The sequence below is a fragment of the Bombus impatiens genome, unplaced genomic scaffold (genome assembly GCF_000188095.3).
Source record: "Bombus impatiens unplaced genomic scaffold, BIMP_2.2 scf_0051, whole genome shotgun sequence".
Taxonomy (NCBI): domain Eukaryota; kingdom Metazoa; phylum Arthropoda; class Insecta; order Hymenoptera; family Apidae; genus Bombus; species Bombus impatiens.
The window spans coordinates 351,423-363,585 of NT_176470.1; the positions used below are offsets into that span (position 1 = coordinate 351,423).

Below are 12,163 nucleotides of genomic sequence, written 5' to 3' on the forward strand. Positions count from 1 at the left end.
CACAGCGCGCGCAGCTCTCGAACAGGAAACCTTGAGATCCTTAACTCGCCTCGAACGTCGGTTTTTCGACCGGATGAACGCGTATTGTTCGCTCTTGCGACATTTCGTTTCGAGAATTTTTATATTTAGAAACATTCTGCTCTGCGAGCGAATTTTCGATCTTCGATTTTTCTTCAAGTTATCGTTTGCTCGAGTTTCAAATTTTTAGAACTCTAGTCGCTGATAGCCTTCGATATTTTCTTCCTTATAGCGGTCCGACATTCTTCCATTTTTCTTGCTATCGACTTTTCCCTATGTGCTGTGATAGATATAAACTTGTTCTTTCAAAATATATCTCTACTTTGACATATTCATCTTAAATATTGATTTTCGTGGTATTTAAAGGATTTATAGTCCATTTATCGGCAAATATTTCAACTACGCGTAATCCGTGAAGAATATTTCCTGGAAAAAGCACTCTCACAAGCGACGATTTTGATATTAAATAATATACAGGGTGATTGGTAACTGGTGGTACAAGCGGAAAAGGGGGTGATTCTACGCGAAAAAAGAAGTCGAAAATATAGAATAACAATTTTTCCACCGAGACAACGATCTACGGTGAGATCCGTTATAACGAGACGCGATAAAGTGGACGCGTACCGAGCGAAAATTCAAAGTCGATTTTCTCGAAAACAAAGCCTCGAACGAAAAATTGTTATTCTATATTTTCGACTTCGATAATTTCGACTATGATAAATAAGAACAAAAATTGTCGAGTTTGTTATTCGAATCGGAATACCTCGCAATATTGGGAATTTCGAGCCGTGATTAATTCCGAAAATATTATCGTAACAATTTCCTTATGTTTTCCTTATTGACTTTGACTTTGAATGGATACGGTTAAAACAATTCTAAAATAGCGAAACAAAGTACACGGAGTTACTTTAAATAATCGATACAACAGAGAGAAAATGAGAGGCAACAGTTTCGGAGTAACTGGAAACTCTTTAAGAGATGCACGATTAAGAACCATAGGAATTAAAGTCGATGCTCGAATCGTTGAAACATTATGCAAAGTATATTGGAACGATTTTTACGATGGAAAGCACTCGAGCTCCGCGTGTACCGCGCTTCCGATCGATTGCGGCGAACGAAGACAGAGATAAGGGATAATAGAAGCAACGTAAGTTTGTGAAAAGGAATTTCACCGTGAAACGCTTAAAATAAATTCCCATCGGATGGAGATGGTCCCTCAATTTTTAAATGCCATAGAGAAATCGAGCTGTAAAGGTGATTTCGTGTCAGAATTTCAAATCGTTTGCTTATATTCGCTTATTTGCTTGTGATCAGAAATATAGAACTTTTGTGATTTTGTTCGTCGTTTGGAAATTTTGAAAGTTATACGATCGTAATCTTATTTCTAAATATATTTTCTTAAATACAGAATTGTTTAAGACATTCTATATAAATAAATATATCACAGTCAACGATTAGCCCATTAAAATTTTCATTCTAAAATTTCCCTCGCGGAAGTCAATTTATTTCTATTCGAGGAAACTTTGTTTCGATATAATTTCAAACTTTCCGAAGTTTGCCTGATTAACATGGTAATGAAATCGGTGCTGTGATCCGGAAGAGAGGAATGTCGAAGTGATATTTCAAAGTTAATTTTCCGCACGTAGACATTAGAGACAAATAGTATATTCAGAAGCGAGGATTCATCCTCTCGATGGAGGCTCGTAACGCGAGTTATCTGCAAGTGAAATAAATGCCGCGTGTCAGATCCATTTGGTCTGATCATATACGACTTCTTGTCCGTTACTACTTAACCGTCGCAGACAAGAACTTCGTTACCAGACTTCCGGCTCTATCCACCGTGTATCTTAGAGAAAACGTTGTTACGATCTAACGAGATACGAGTAAATGGATTTCACATTGATATAAATAATTAATATCGAGGTTTTTAAAATTTTTCTTCTTTTATTATTTAATTTGTACTTTACAATTCGTCCAGCTGGACATTTGGTAAATTTTTCTAACTTAATTGCTAAATACCATCTTCGAATTTGACTATTTTATTTTTTTAGCGAGGTCAGAGGGGTGTTTTCTTTTTAGTCTTCTTTCTATCAGAGTTTTGCTCGCTTCGGCAGCCCGCTGGTTTGGACGTGTTGCCCTTCTTTCCATGTATTTTTCTGTGTACCTGCCGATTTCTTCTTTAACCGCTGGTATTTTTAAGTCTTTGCGTATATACTCGTTTCTGACATACCATGGGGCGTTGACTATTATTCCCAGTATCTTCGATCGTAGCGACTCTAGTTTATTTATGTGGCTCATTGCTGCTGTCCCCCGTAGCGCTATTCCGTACGTACAAATTGGTTTTATTATCGTTTTGTAGATTTTTAGTTTATTTCCTACGCTGAGTTTAGTCAGTACATTTGTCTTCTTTTTATCCGCATTTTGTCTATAATTGATTTAGTATGTTGTTTCCATGTAAGTTGTGTGTTTAGTGGAGTCCTTGTTTGCGTTATGCGCGTGCCATTTAATTGGACATTCGGTGGTTTCCGTTTTCTTAGTGTAAATGTAATATGGTTGCATTTACTGGGGTTTGCTTTTATTTGTATATTTTCAATAGAGTGACGGTTAAGAAAAGAATGTCGAGAGCTGACTTTGCGAAGGTTTATATACTATGGGCTTGGCTCTTATGGAGGAGGTGTCGCTGGGGATGTCGCCAGGGCTCGGGTCAAAGGTGACCACGCTGTTACTGTCTCCTTACCCTGGGACACGGTCCCAGAACCGGATTCGCTTTACGCTCCGAAACAAACTAACGATACTTACGATGCATCTGATCGTATTCGCGATCTTGCAACTACGTGCGATCCCGTATCGAGCACAATTCCTGCGTCTCCTTATCTGCGTTTATGGCGGTTGCTGCAGTAGTTGGCAAGAGCCAGAAATAGCGCTGGTAAATCAAACAATGCTGCCATTCGACGTCCGTCGCATCGATCAAGTATCCCCGTCGAAATCGAAGGAGACACTCGGATAGAGACGCGTCTTAGTCCACAGAAACACTTGAGAGCTCGCAACACGAACGGTGGACTCGCAATTTGCTCCGGTATCGGTAATTAGGCCAGTGCTCGATTTCGCTGTAAGCGGTGAGCTCGTTCCATTTTCTCGAAGATCGAACGACAAATTTTGAACGTAGAACGGTAACGCCCGATTTACGTAACGCGTGACAAAATCGTTGCAGACCGACCGACGATAACGTGAGAGATTTTAGATGCCGAACGACTCTGTGAGATTTTATTTCACGCGTATACTCGGAATACAAGACGATAACCGCCTATTCGCAGCCGCCAGTAAGTGGCCAGAGGATGGAACGAACGACTGTCGGTATTCGTCTCACAAACAAAATAGTTGCAGACCGATCAGTGGTATCACGCCGCTGATGCGAAATTGTACGAAGTATAGATACGTTATATACGTTGCAACGTATATGTGCAACATCAATTCACATCAGAGACCAGGCCACACACTGTGGGCAGGATGGCGCCCAGATGTTTGCACATCCTTGGCGCGTACCCTCGATAGTCCTAAGTACCCACCGGGGGTCTTGGAATTTTCATAGTTGAGGTCCTTCGGATCAAGCGAGTATCTCTTGTCTTAGGTTTCCTTTTACGTTTATTGTTTACTACGGGTTAACACGGAAAGTTAGTTTTCCTCGCGTCTGGTATGTTCCGTTAGCAACTTTCTCACGAAGGAGGCAAAAACCCTTCCTGGTCCACCAACCGTCTTATCATCCAATCGGAGACGGTGTCTGCTGCCCTCGCTTCCCTAACCAAAATTGTCATCAACAAATCCGATAGTCCCGTGTCCTTAGACACACCCATCCCTAGCTTTCCTCAGACACAGTATCGTCGGTGAAACTTCACTTATCCTGTATCCTTAGAATAGTCAACATATCTATATCGGTCTCTATCCTTGTAACAGTCGCGTACTTAACGTATCAGTGTAACTAGGTTTTACATAACGTGGTTGCAGTGAATTGTGATTTATGTTAATTCAGTGCGTATTCCATTGTGATTGCTGAATTCGTAATAAAGTTTAATCGAAGCAAAATTAATAGTTGTGTTACGACTCAGCTATTTTATTTTATCGTCCAAACCTCAAGTTTACGTGACGATGTCGTTCGATGGTCGCTGAAACGCGTGCTGTGAGCTACCGGCTTCGAGGCTTTGCACCAGTTGGCGACAGCGAGGCTTTCCCACAAAGGAAGGTGTCGTCCCGGCAACAGACGCAGCAGGAAAGAATTTTGCGGCATTCGATGGTTAAAAAGTTCGCCTGGCGGTTTTTTCGTAATTTAAAATTGTATTTTATTATTTTCTCACGGAACGATATCTTGAACGTTGGAATCGCTCTGTAAGACCCAAACGCTACTATCTCGCACAACGAAAGAGCGCTTGCAGAAATGCAAAGAAAAATGTGCAGAGAAATGACGCAAGTATGCTTGAAACAAGGAGTTAGTAATAAAGGACACGGTTTAAAGAAACTGCCCAATTTCATCGCGTCCTGCGACGAGTTTGCGGTGAAACGATCAGACACAATGAAATAGCGTAACGTAAAATAATGTAATGTGATGTAATATGTAATTTGCAGTAACGATATTTAACAACGAACAAACTGGACAAATTTTGCTGACGCAAGATGAGAAACGTTACATCCCGATTGCTCAATCCACTTCAGAGTAATCGACGAACATACGTAAAAATTGGATTTTTAAAAGAAAAAAAAAGTAGTATAAAGAAACAAATACAAAAAATTTTGTAACGGGGCTAACGGGAGAATATAACGTGCAGAATCCAAAAGGAACCACGCCGATGGTCAAGCCGTTTGAGAAAAATCGACGAACATATGTAGAAAAAATATGTGTAATATATATTGTATACTAATCGAATTGAAATTTCTCTCTTCTTTCTCGAAACTGTATAAAATTATAAAAGTAGGCGCAGTGCAGTTGAACATCTCTAATATCGGTCGAAACTTTCCTCTAACGGAATTTTGAATTAACAGGTCGAAGTTATATAAGCAAAGAGGTCACGAGCATACTCGCTAACATCGCATCGTATCTTATATTAGATATTAAACAGTTCCTCGGTTTACTTCTACTTTGACTACTACGCTATACACGATGGACATTCGCAGTGGCACGCAGTTTGCTCTCGTGAGTCCTCGGTTTGAGGCGCGTACACAGCGTTGATACTGTCACGTAGAAGACACAGGAGATCGTAAAATTAACAAATCTCCGGTTGTCTCTTCACGTCCTTTGGATTATTTCGCGATAGTTTGAACCTTCGCACGTAAGGTGAGAAATTCGAACTTTAGATATGATAGTCTATTGTTATACGAATCCAACAGAGTTTTTTTTTATTATTTAATTTGTACTTTATAATTTGTCCAGCTGGACGTTTGATAAATTTTTCTAGTTTAACGGTTCAGAATGTTATAACAGAGTATGCGGAGCGCTGATTTTGGGAATAGGCTTCGTATATTAGGTTGTCCGGAAAGTGCCTTTCTTTTACAGACACGTGTTTTACAACGACGCATCTTTATACAAATATGAAACCTAATCTATCGAACGTCGTGATCTTTAGTTTGATCATTATTTCCTTATAAAACGAAAGAAACTTTTCGGACGATCTAATACCAAGATTTGTCACCGGACGCCAGTCAGAAGTGGTTATCCTGTTACCGCCTTCTAGGCCTGGGACACTATCTGGTTATTGTCTCGATGGCCTGCAGGATGTTTGTCAGACGTGGTTATCCTATTACCGTTTTACGACCCTATGACAATACGAAAGGTTGTTTGACTTCCTTATCAATCCAGTTTTGACTTCCCGGCTACGCACCGTGCTTCCGGCTCCCATCGACCTCCTTCTATCGTTGTCGATACGTACGCATCCTTATCTAGCAGGGTTCTGTCACTGATAATCAGTGGATCCTCTTCGATTCTTTCGGAGGATCTTGGGGCGATTATTATTAAGAGTACGATACACTGACGTCGATCGGTGGATTTGTGTACGTAAGTGGTGCAGTTACAACTTCTATCGTCGAATCTTGCAAGTTCTTAATCGACAAAATTATTCGTATCGTTCCTTCAAATTAATAGAAATTACACAAAGTATTGTAGAAAGTATTGGTAAAATAACAAGAATATGTCGAATCTTCGTCATCATGGAATATTAAAAACGCTTAATCGATCGAATTATTTATATTCTTTCTGTACAATGAGGAGATAAAAATGACAGAATTGTAGTTTTCCATAGGAATTTTCGGTAAGAGCTTGCCTCAAATTACTTAATGGCAAAAATTGTATATATTTGAATTGCTATAAATTATCCGTAAGTAGATTCAGAATGAACGGGACGAGAGATAATTTTAAACTTCCATTTATTCCGCTCAAGAAAGGTAGAATTCGAGAAATATAAAGTCTTTACGAGTGAAACGAACGATTAAGCGCAAAATTATTACGCTTCTGGTCTACAGGATTTTCACGTCACTTAGGTATTATAAACCTTTCGTCAAAAAGTTCTTTCGTTTCCTTTCCAGTGGATTAGCGCGAGAGGAGAAACGCAGACGGTAGTCCTTTAAAAAAATAAGAGAAAATGGGAAATAGAAATTAAAATCTGTCTGTCCCGCTAAATCCAATCAGCGTTCCACCGTAATAAGCGATAACGTTCCATCTGAAAATATTCCAATTTCCATTGGTGTAGCAAACTGGAAAAGAAATGGAATATAGTCGTGAAACGTAGAAAAATGGAAGCCAGAACGTCGAGCGATCGCGTTTTATGCTTTTTCTTCCATGTCGAGCAATTTAGTGGAAGAATTTAAGAATTACGTTAAAAAGCGATTATCAACAGCGTTCTTTTGCTTCTTTCTGTCTATTTATCTTTTGCAAATTCAAGAATTCGTTAATCGATGGTTTGTATCTCTTTTTAATGTTCTTCAAAGATTGGGATTTTCTTTTTGTTTTCTCTCTTAAGTAAAATTTCACAATTTTGGAATTGTTCAATTCTTCAAAAGATCTAGGTTGATCTAAATAATTTCTATCTTATTTCTATCTAATCTAATCTAATCTAGGTTAGATCTGGTTAGAAACGACGGATGTATTGGAATAAAAACTTCTGCTGTGTAAATTATGAGCATCAAAGAATTTCTATGATCTGAAAAAAAAATATAGTTTACCACAGTGCCAGAAATATTTCAGATTTTTTGAACTGGATAGAACGAGAAATTTACATAGCGCGTGTAATATATTCGTAAAAGCTTCGAACCCTTTTGTAAACTGTTGTATACAGGGTGGCTCAGTTAAATGGCATGATCTAAATATCTCCTAATTTATTATCGTATGAAAAGAATTCAAGGTCATAAGCGTGCGTGTTGTCAAGCTCACTATTTTTTTTACGAGATTTCAAGACCATAAGTATATACGATACAGTAGGATTATAAGGTCGAGAGATACGAATACTAAAATACGAAACCATACAGACCAGGTGTAACGTCATTGTATAACAAGAGATTATCGCGATTCTTGCACGTACAGTCATCGTGCGTTACGCAACTATCCCAGGGATATTTTTGGTACGGTATAATTCGAGGAAAGACAGGAAAATCTGTGTATTAGCGGGCTAAATTTACATCGCGTGCAATACAATGTATCTTTGAAGGAAAGGTAGGTTTGAATTTTGAAAAAGTGTGCACGAACGACACGAACAGCCGCGAGAGGAACGCGATCGAGTTATTCGTGGCAATGCTTTCATTTCACGCGTGAAAATTCTCCGTTAATATTGTACGACGATAAAAAGAAGAAATGGGTGGAAGAATCGATTTTCGTCGGATTATAATTACGAAACCGTATGTAGCGTACCAATTGTTCATAAATCAAGTACGAATCGATTTTACATTGGTTCGTAATTATCGTTCGATCGCTGGTAATTAATTTATTTTACGGACGACGAAATGAAGGCGAAGAAGCGCTTTCACGCTGGCGTTGAAGAATTTTTATGAAACTTGCCAGCGTTATATTTTGTCCCATTTATTATTCTATGTATTACTCACAGTTCCTTTATTTATTGTTATTTCGAAGTTTGATATTTCGGCTATTGATTTACGATATTTTACGTAAAAGAATGTAGCAAGCATTAAAATATAGTAAAGCGAATTATGTTCGTATAATGTAACATATTTTGTACGTATAATCTAAAATCAAGTACTAAACATATAGAATAAGGTATTATGGAAGAATAATTTCAGCACTGACCTACAACTAAAATCGATAAACCAGAAATCTCGCATTCAATCAGAGCTCAGTGTTAATCAAAAAATTTCGAACAACTGTCGAAAAATTGTTCCATTCGTGTCAGTAACGGCAATTCATATTTCCAAACAAACATTCCGATTTCAACCCCCGATGCAAGACCCGAAATCGAGAAACGAAAGAGAGGAAAATACTTTCTGTATTTCCAAATAGAAGAATATCGATATAACGAACTTATAAAAAATAGACTTTAATTATTCTTCAAAATCAAGCTCAAATTTTCATGACATAACAATGTAAGGATAACAAAGTTTCGAAAAGCGACCCTCGTTCGTTTCTTCGCGACTCCGACTAATCGTAATTGTTTCAAAATTCTTTTCAAAGGATCTCAAGTCGTTCGATTCAATTTGAAAGAAGTTGGTCTGTTTCAAAGAATATCCGAACAACGATGGAAACCACTGTGCATATTTAAAATCCAAATTAAGAAACTCGAGAAATAATATAAATATTTTATTCGGTAAAGAAGATTCGTAGGAAAAATACAGCTTTTATTGTTTTGCGATTAAATGTAAATTAGATTTTTCTCGATTCCCTTGATATCACAGTCAAAGCAAAATAACGTGTCTTCTTCAACGTGGCCCACTTTCGTCCGTATCGTAAAACTAATACACTCAACTATTTTAAACACTTACATTCGAAGAAACTTTTACAGATAATGTAAAAACCAACAGAAATATATACTGCGAATGTAACGGATTAAATTAATTTGAATTAATACCGAGTATTATGAATTTTAAACATCCTTGTGTATGTTACGCACACCTAATGAAAGATTCCTGTAGTGTACAGAAAGTCGACGAATCGATCGGCACACCCGGTACACGAACCTTCACCCAAAAGTTCTCGGTCTTGGTAGCGTATTTTGGTCTGAATGTCTTATTGTATTCCTCGATCAACCGACACCATGATCTCAGCTTGATACGCACCGCTGAACGCGGGATCCTTAAATTTCGCGGTCGATTTCCAACTGCAGCCTGGCTGATCTAAATCTAGAGGAGTACCGTGCCTGACTGACTATGAGGCTGCGTTTGAACAACCGCGCGAAGTGGCAGAGAATAGAGACAACAACAGGGTCGGCTAATTGGCAAACGGAATACGGCAAAGAACAGGCTTTTCACGCGTGCGTCGCGCGACCGTGTTCTTTGGGCTTGCACACGAGAACGCGATCGTTGACGATCCTTTGTCATTCTTAACAATAGAAATTTTTGCTTGAAAGCTTCTATAGCGTCAAATCACTAGATGCTGTGGTCTTCATTTGGAAATCATAAAATGGGAAACTGAGAATTGGGATATTTTGGTAACATATACTGTAAAATATCTCGAATAGTGAAATCACGATGATAATAATTAAATGGCATTCTTCCGTTTCTTTTAAGTCAAGAAATATATATTCTAAATTACGTATTTTACACGCACGATTTTCGTATAGCATTGCCTGTTAAAGCAAATTTGCGAATTGATCTTTTCAAAAGACATACATATATGCAGGTACGTATATTCGATAGCATTGACCATGATCCTCAAATAGAAATTATTATATAATTATTTTATATACACACGACGTCAAGAGATTAAATATAAACGTTAAAGTTTAATATATTCGACAAGCAAACGAAGAATTAAGAGGAAATCCGGGTTGTTGTTTTTAATAATAATACAAATTCATAGCGTAAAGTATAAACGATGAGGCAGATTTCTATAAAAATCTACGTTTATCCGATGCGTCGTAAATTTTCGGAAATGTCAAACACCAGGAAGGAAATTCGTGGTCGTAGGTCAGTTACCCTAGTTTACTACGGAGATAGTCATGGAACGTGCGTTTCATTCAAGAAACGCGCCAAAAATTCCTCTTCCGTGTCCCCTTGTTCCCCTTGAAGCAACCCTAGGAAATCGTGTTGGAGGGGGAAATTAGAGTGCTTCGCGTGACGCTAGAGTAGTTTTCGAGTCTTAGAATCTCGCGAGCCGTCGTACCGCGAGCAAGTGCGTTTCCGTCTGTCCTACAACTTCCAATCTCTCGACACTCGCACCAGTTCCCTCAGGTACCCTCACGATTCGATCATTCGTACGTAGAGTTTAACGATGATTGAGATAGATCAAGAGGATTTGAAATTTCTCTCTTTCGTTGAAAATTTTACCGGCTTAAAATAATTGGATTATTTTGTATTTATTGAAAATGAATGCATCGATATATAATGACATTAGCGATACATAATGGTAATTAGATTTTGCCTAATAATAATTTATACTTTAATTCGGAACTCGGGGAAATTCAGTAATCGAATTATTCTTTCGTTTATTAAAATTATGTAACGATATTTTACGCAACGTTTTATATCGTTTTGTAACTTTTGAAATAATCGAATTATTTTCTGTCCGGTGAAAGTAAGCGAGTCGGTGTAATAACGCTAGTACTGCAATAAATGAGGATAATAATATTAATGTTACAACGTATCATATATTAGTGCTTTAATTCTTTGCATTTAAAATTAAAAATCCGCACAATGAAAAATATAAGGTTGTATTAAAATATGCTCTTAGATTTATCACGATACTAATACATTTTATCCATAATTTTTATACATTCTGCGTATAAATGTAAGAAGAATGAAATATAAAGGGATATTATTCGAGAGATAGCATAAAATTTATAACGTAAAAGAATATGCTTATTTTCTCATTTTACGCGATGAGCAAATTTAGTCTAAGAACCTTTGCTAAGAAAATATGTACACAAAGACGATCAACTGTATTTTTTCTTAAATACGTCGCGTTGCGTCGCGTCGTCAACAGCATTGCCTCACGTTTGTTGTCATTCGCGCAATTGTTTTCATTATAGCATACGCTCATCGTCCGTATAACACTGCGTAGCTACGACACAATTTATTGACAATGTTTACCTTTTCAATGCGGAGAAAATCAACTCTTACGACTGTCTAATATTAATTGAAAATTATAATTCTATTCTTATTACCACTTTTCCATATTATTAATTCATTATATATTTTTTTATAAATAGAAATAGTTTCATCCCCAACGTAGGTACACTCAATAATAGAATAACAGTAGAACGCATAATTATAATTAAATAAATAGAATTTACTCTACTGTGACTTCAACAAGAGAAGATTTTTATTAAATTCCACGTTAAACATCTTTCGGAAACGTTACGAATCAATGCCAACTCTTTACTAAACGTACTTCTTGTGACTTCTATATATCTTACACGGTTTCCAATTTTGCCAATATTAATCACGATGCTCGAGTTTCATTACGATATCGATGAAATTTCGAAAAGTTTCGTACAATACGTTCACCGACAAAAGTCAATAGACACTATGAAATAGTTGTCGATCTAATTAACGAGTCATTAGCGATCCTATTTTACGACTTGTGCATTGTACGAGCGTTTCAGCGAACGTTGTCTGTACATTAATTTATTTAATTATTTTTAAATATATTCGACGGTTTCGACAACGAGCAATCTCGTCATCGAACCTCACCGACCAACCATCCTCTACACACAAGTCCTCTACAAATTGGTAAAACTATATAATTGTAAACTTAAAGTTAAAAACTATATAACTGATGGAAATGGTTCGGTAGTTATAAATAAAAGATATCGATTATTAACATTTCTTAACTTTTGTCAGTAAGTGTACGTAGGTATATGATACATTCGTAAAAATTGTCTACGATAAGCGTTGAAATAATGTCTGCCGAGTCACTGTACGTCGATACAGTTTAGTAACAAGCGCAATCCCATTTGTTTTTACAGAAAATGTCGTCGCTGCGAACGCAGTCGACCGGCGG

The 12,163-nt window shown here is 37.4% G+C and overlaps 1 protein-coding gene across 6 annotated transcripts in view; it reads left to right on the forward strand.

Annotated features, from left to right (window-relative positions):
- Window positions 1-12,163, forward strand: part of LOC100740849 (receptor-type tyrosine-protein phosphatase kappa) — a 108,383-nt gene that overhangs the window by 10,334 nt on the left and 85,886 nt on the right. For 5 of the 6 annotated variants that reach the window (XM_033324228.1, XM_033324233.1, XM_033324235.1 and 2 more), the window contains one exon: window positions 12,129-12,158. In XM_033324228.1, the coding sequence (XP_033180119.1) occupies window positions 12,132-12,158 (27 nt within the window). In that variant the 5' untranslated portion in view covers window positions 12,129-12,131. Of the gene's footprint in view, window positions 1-10,276; window positions 10,393-12,128; window positions 12,159-12,163 lie in introns of those variants that run through there. The other variant, XM_033324241.1, reaches the window with a different exon arrangement.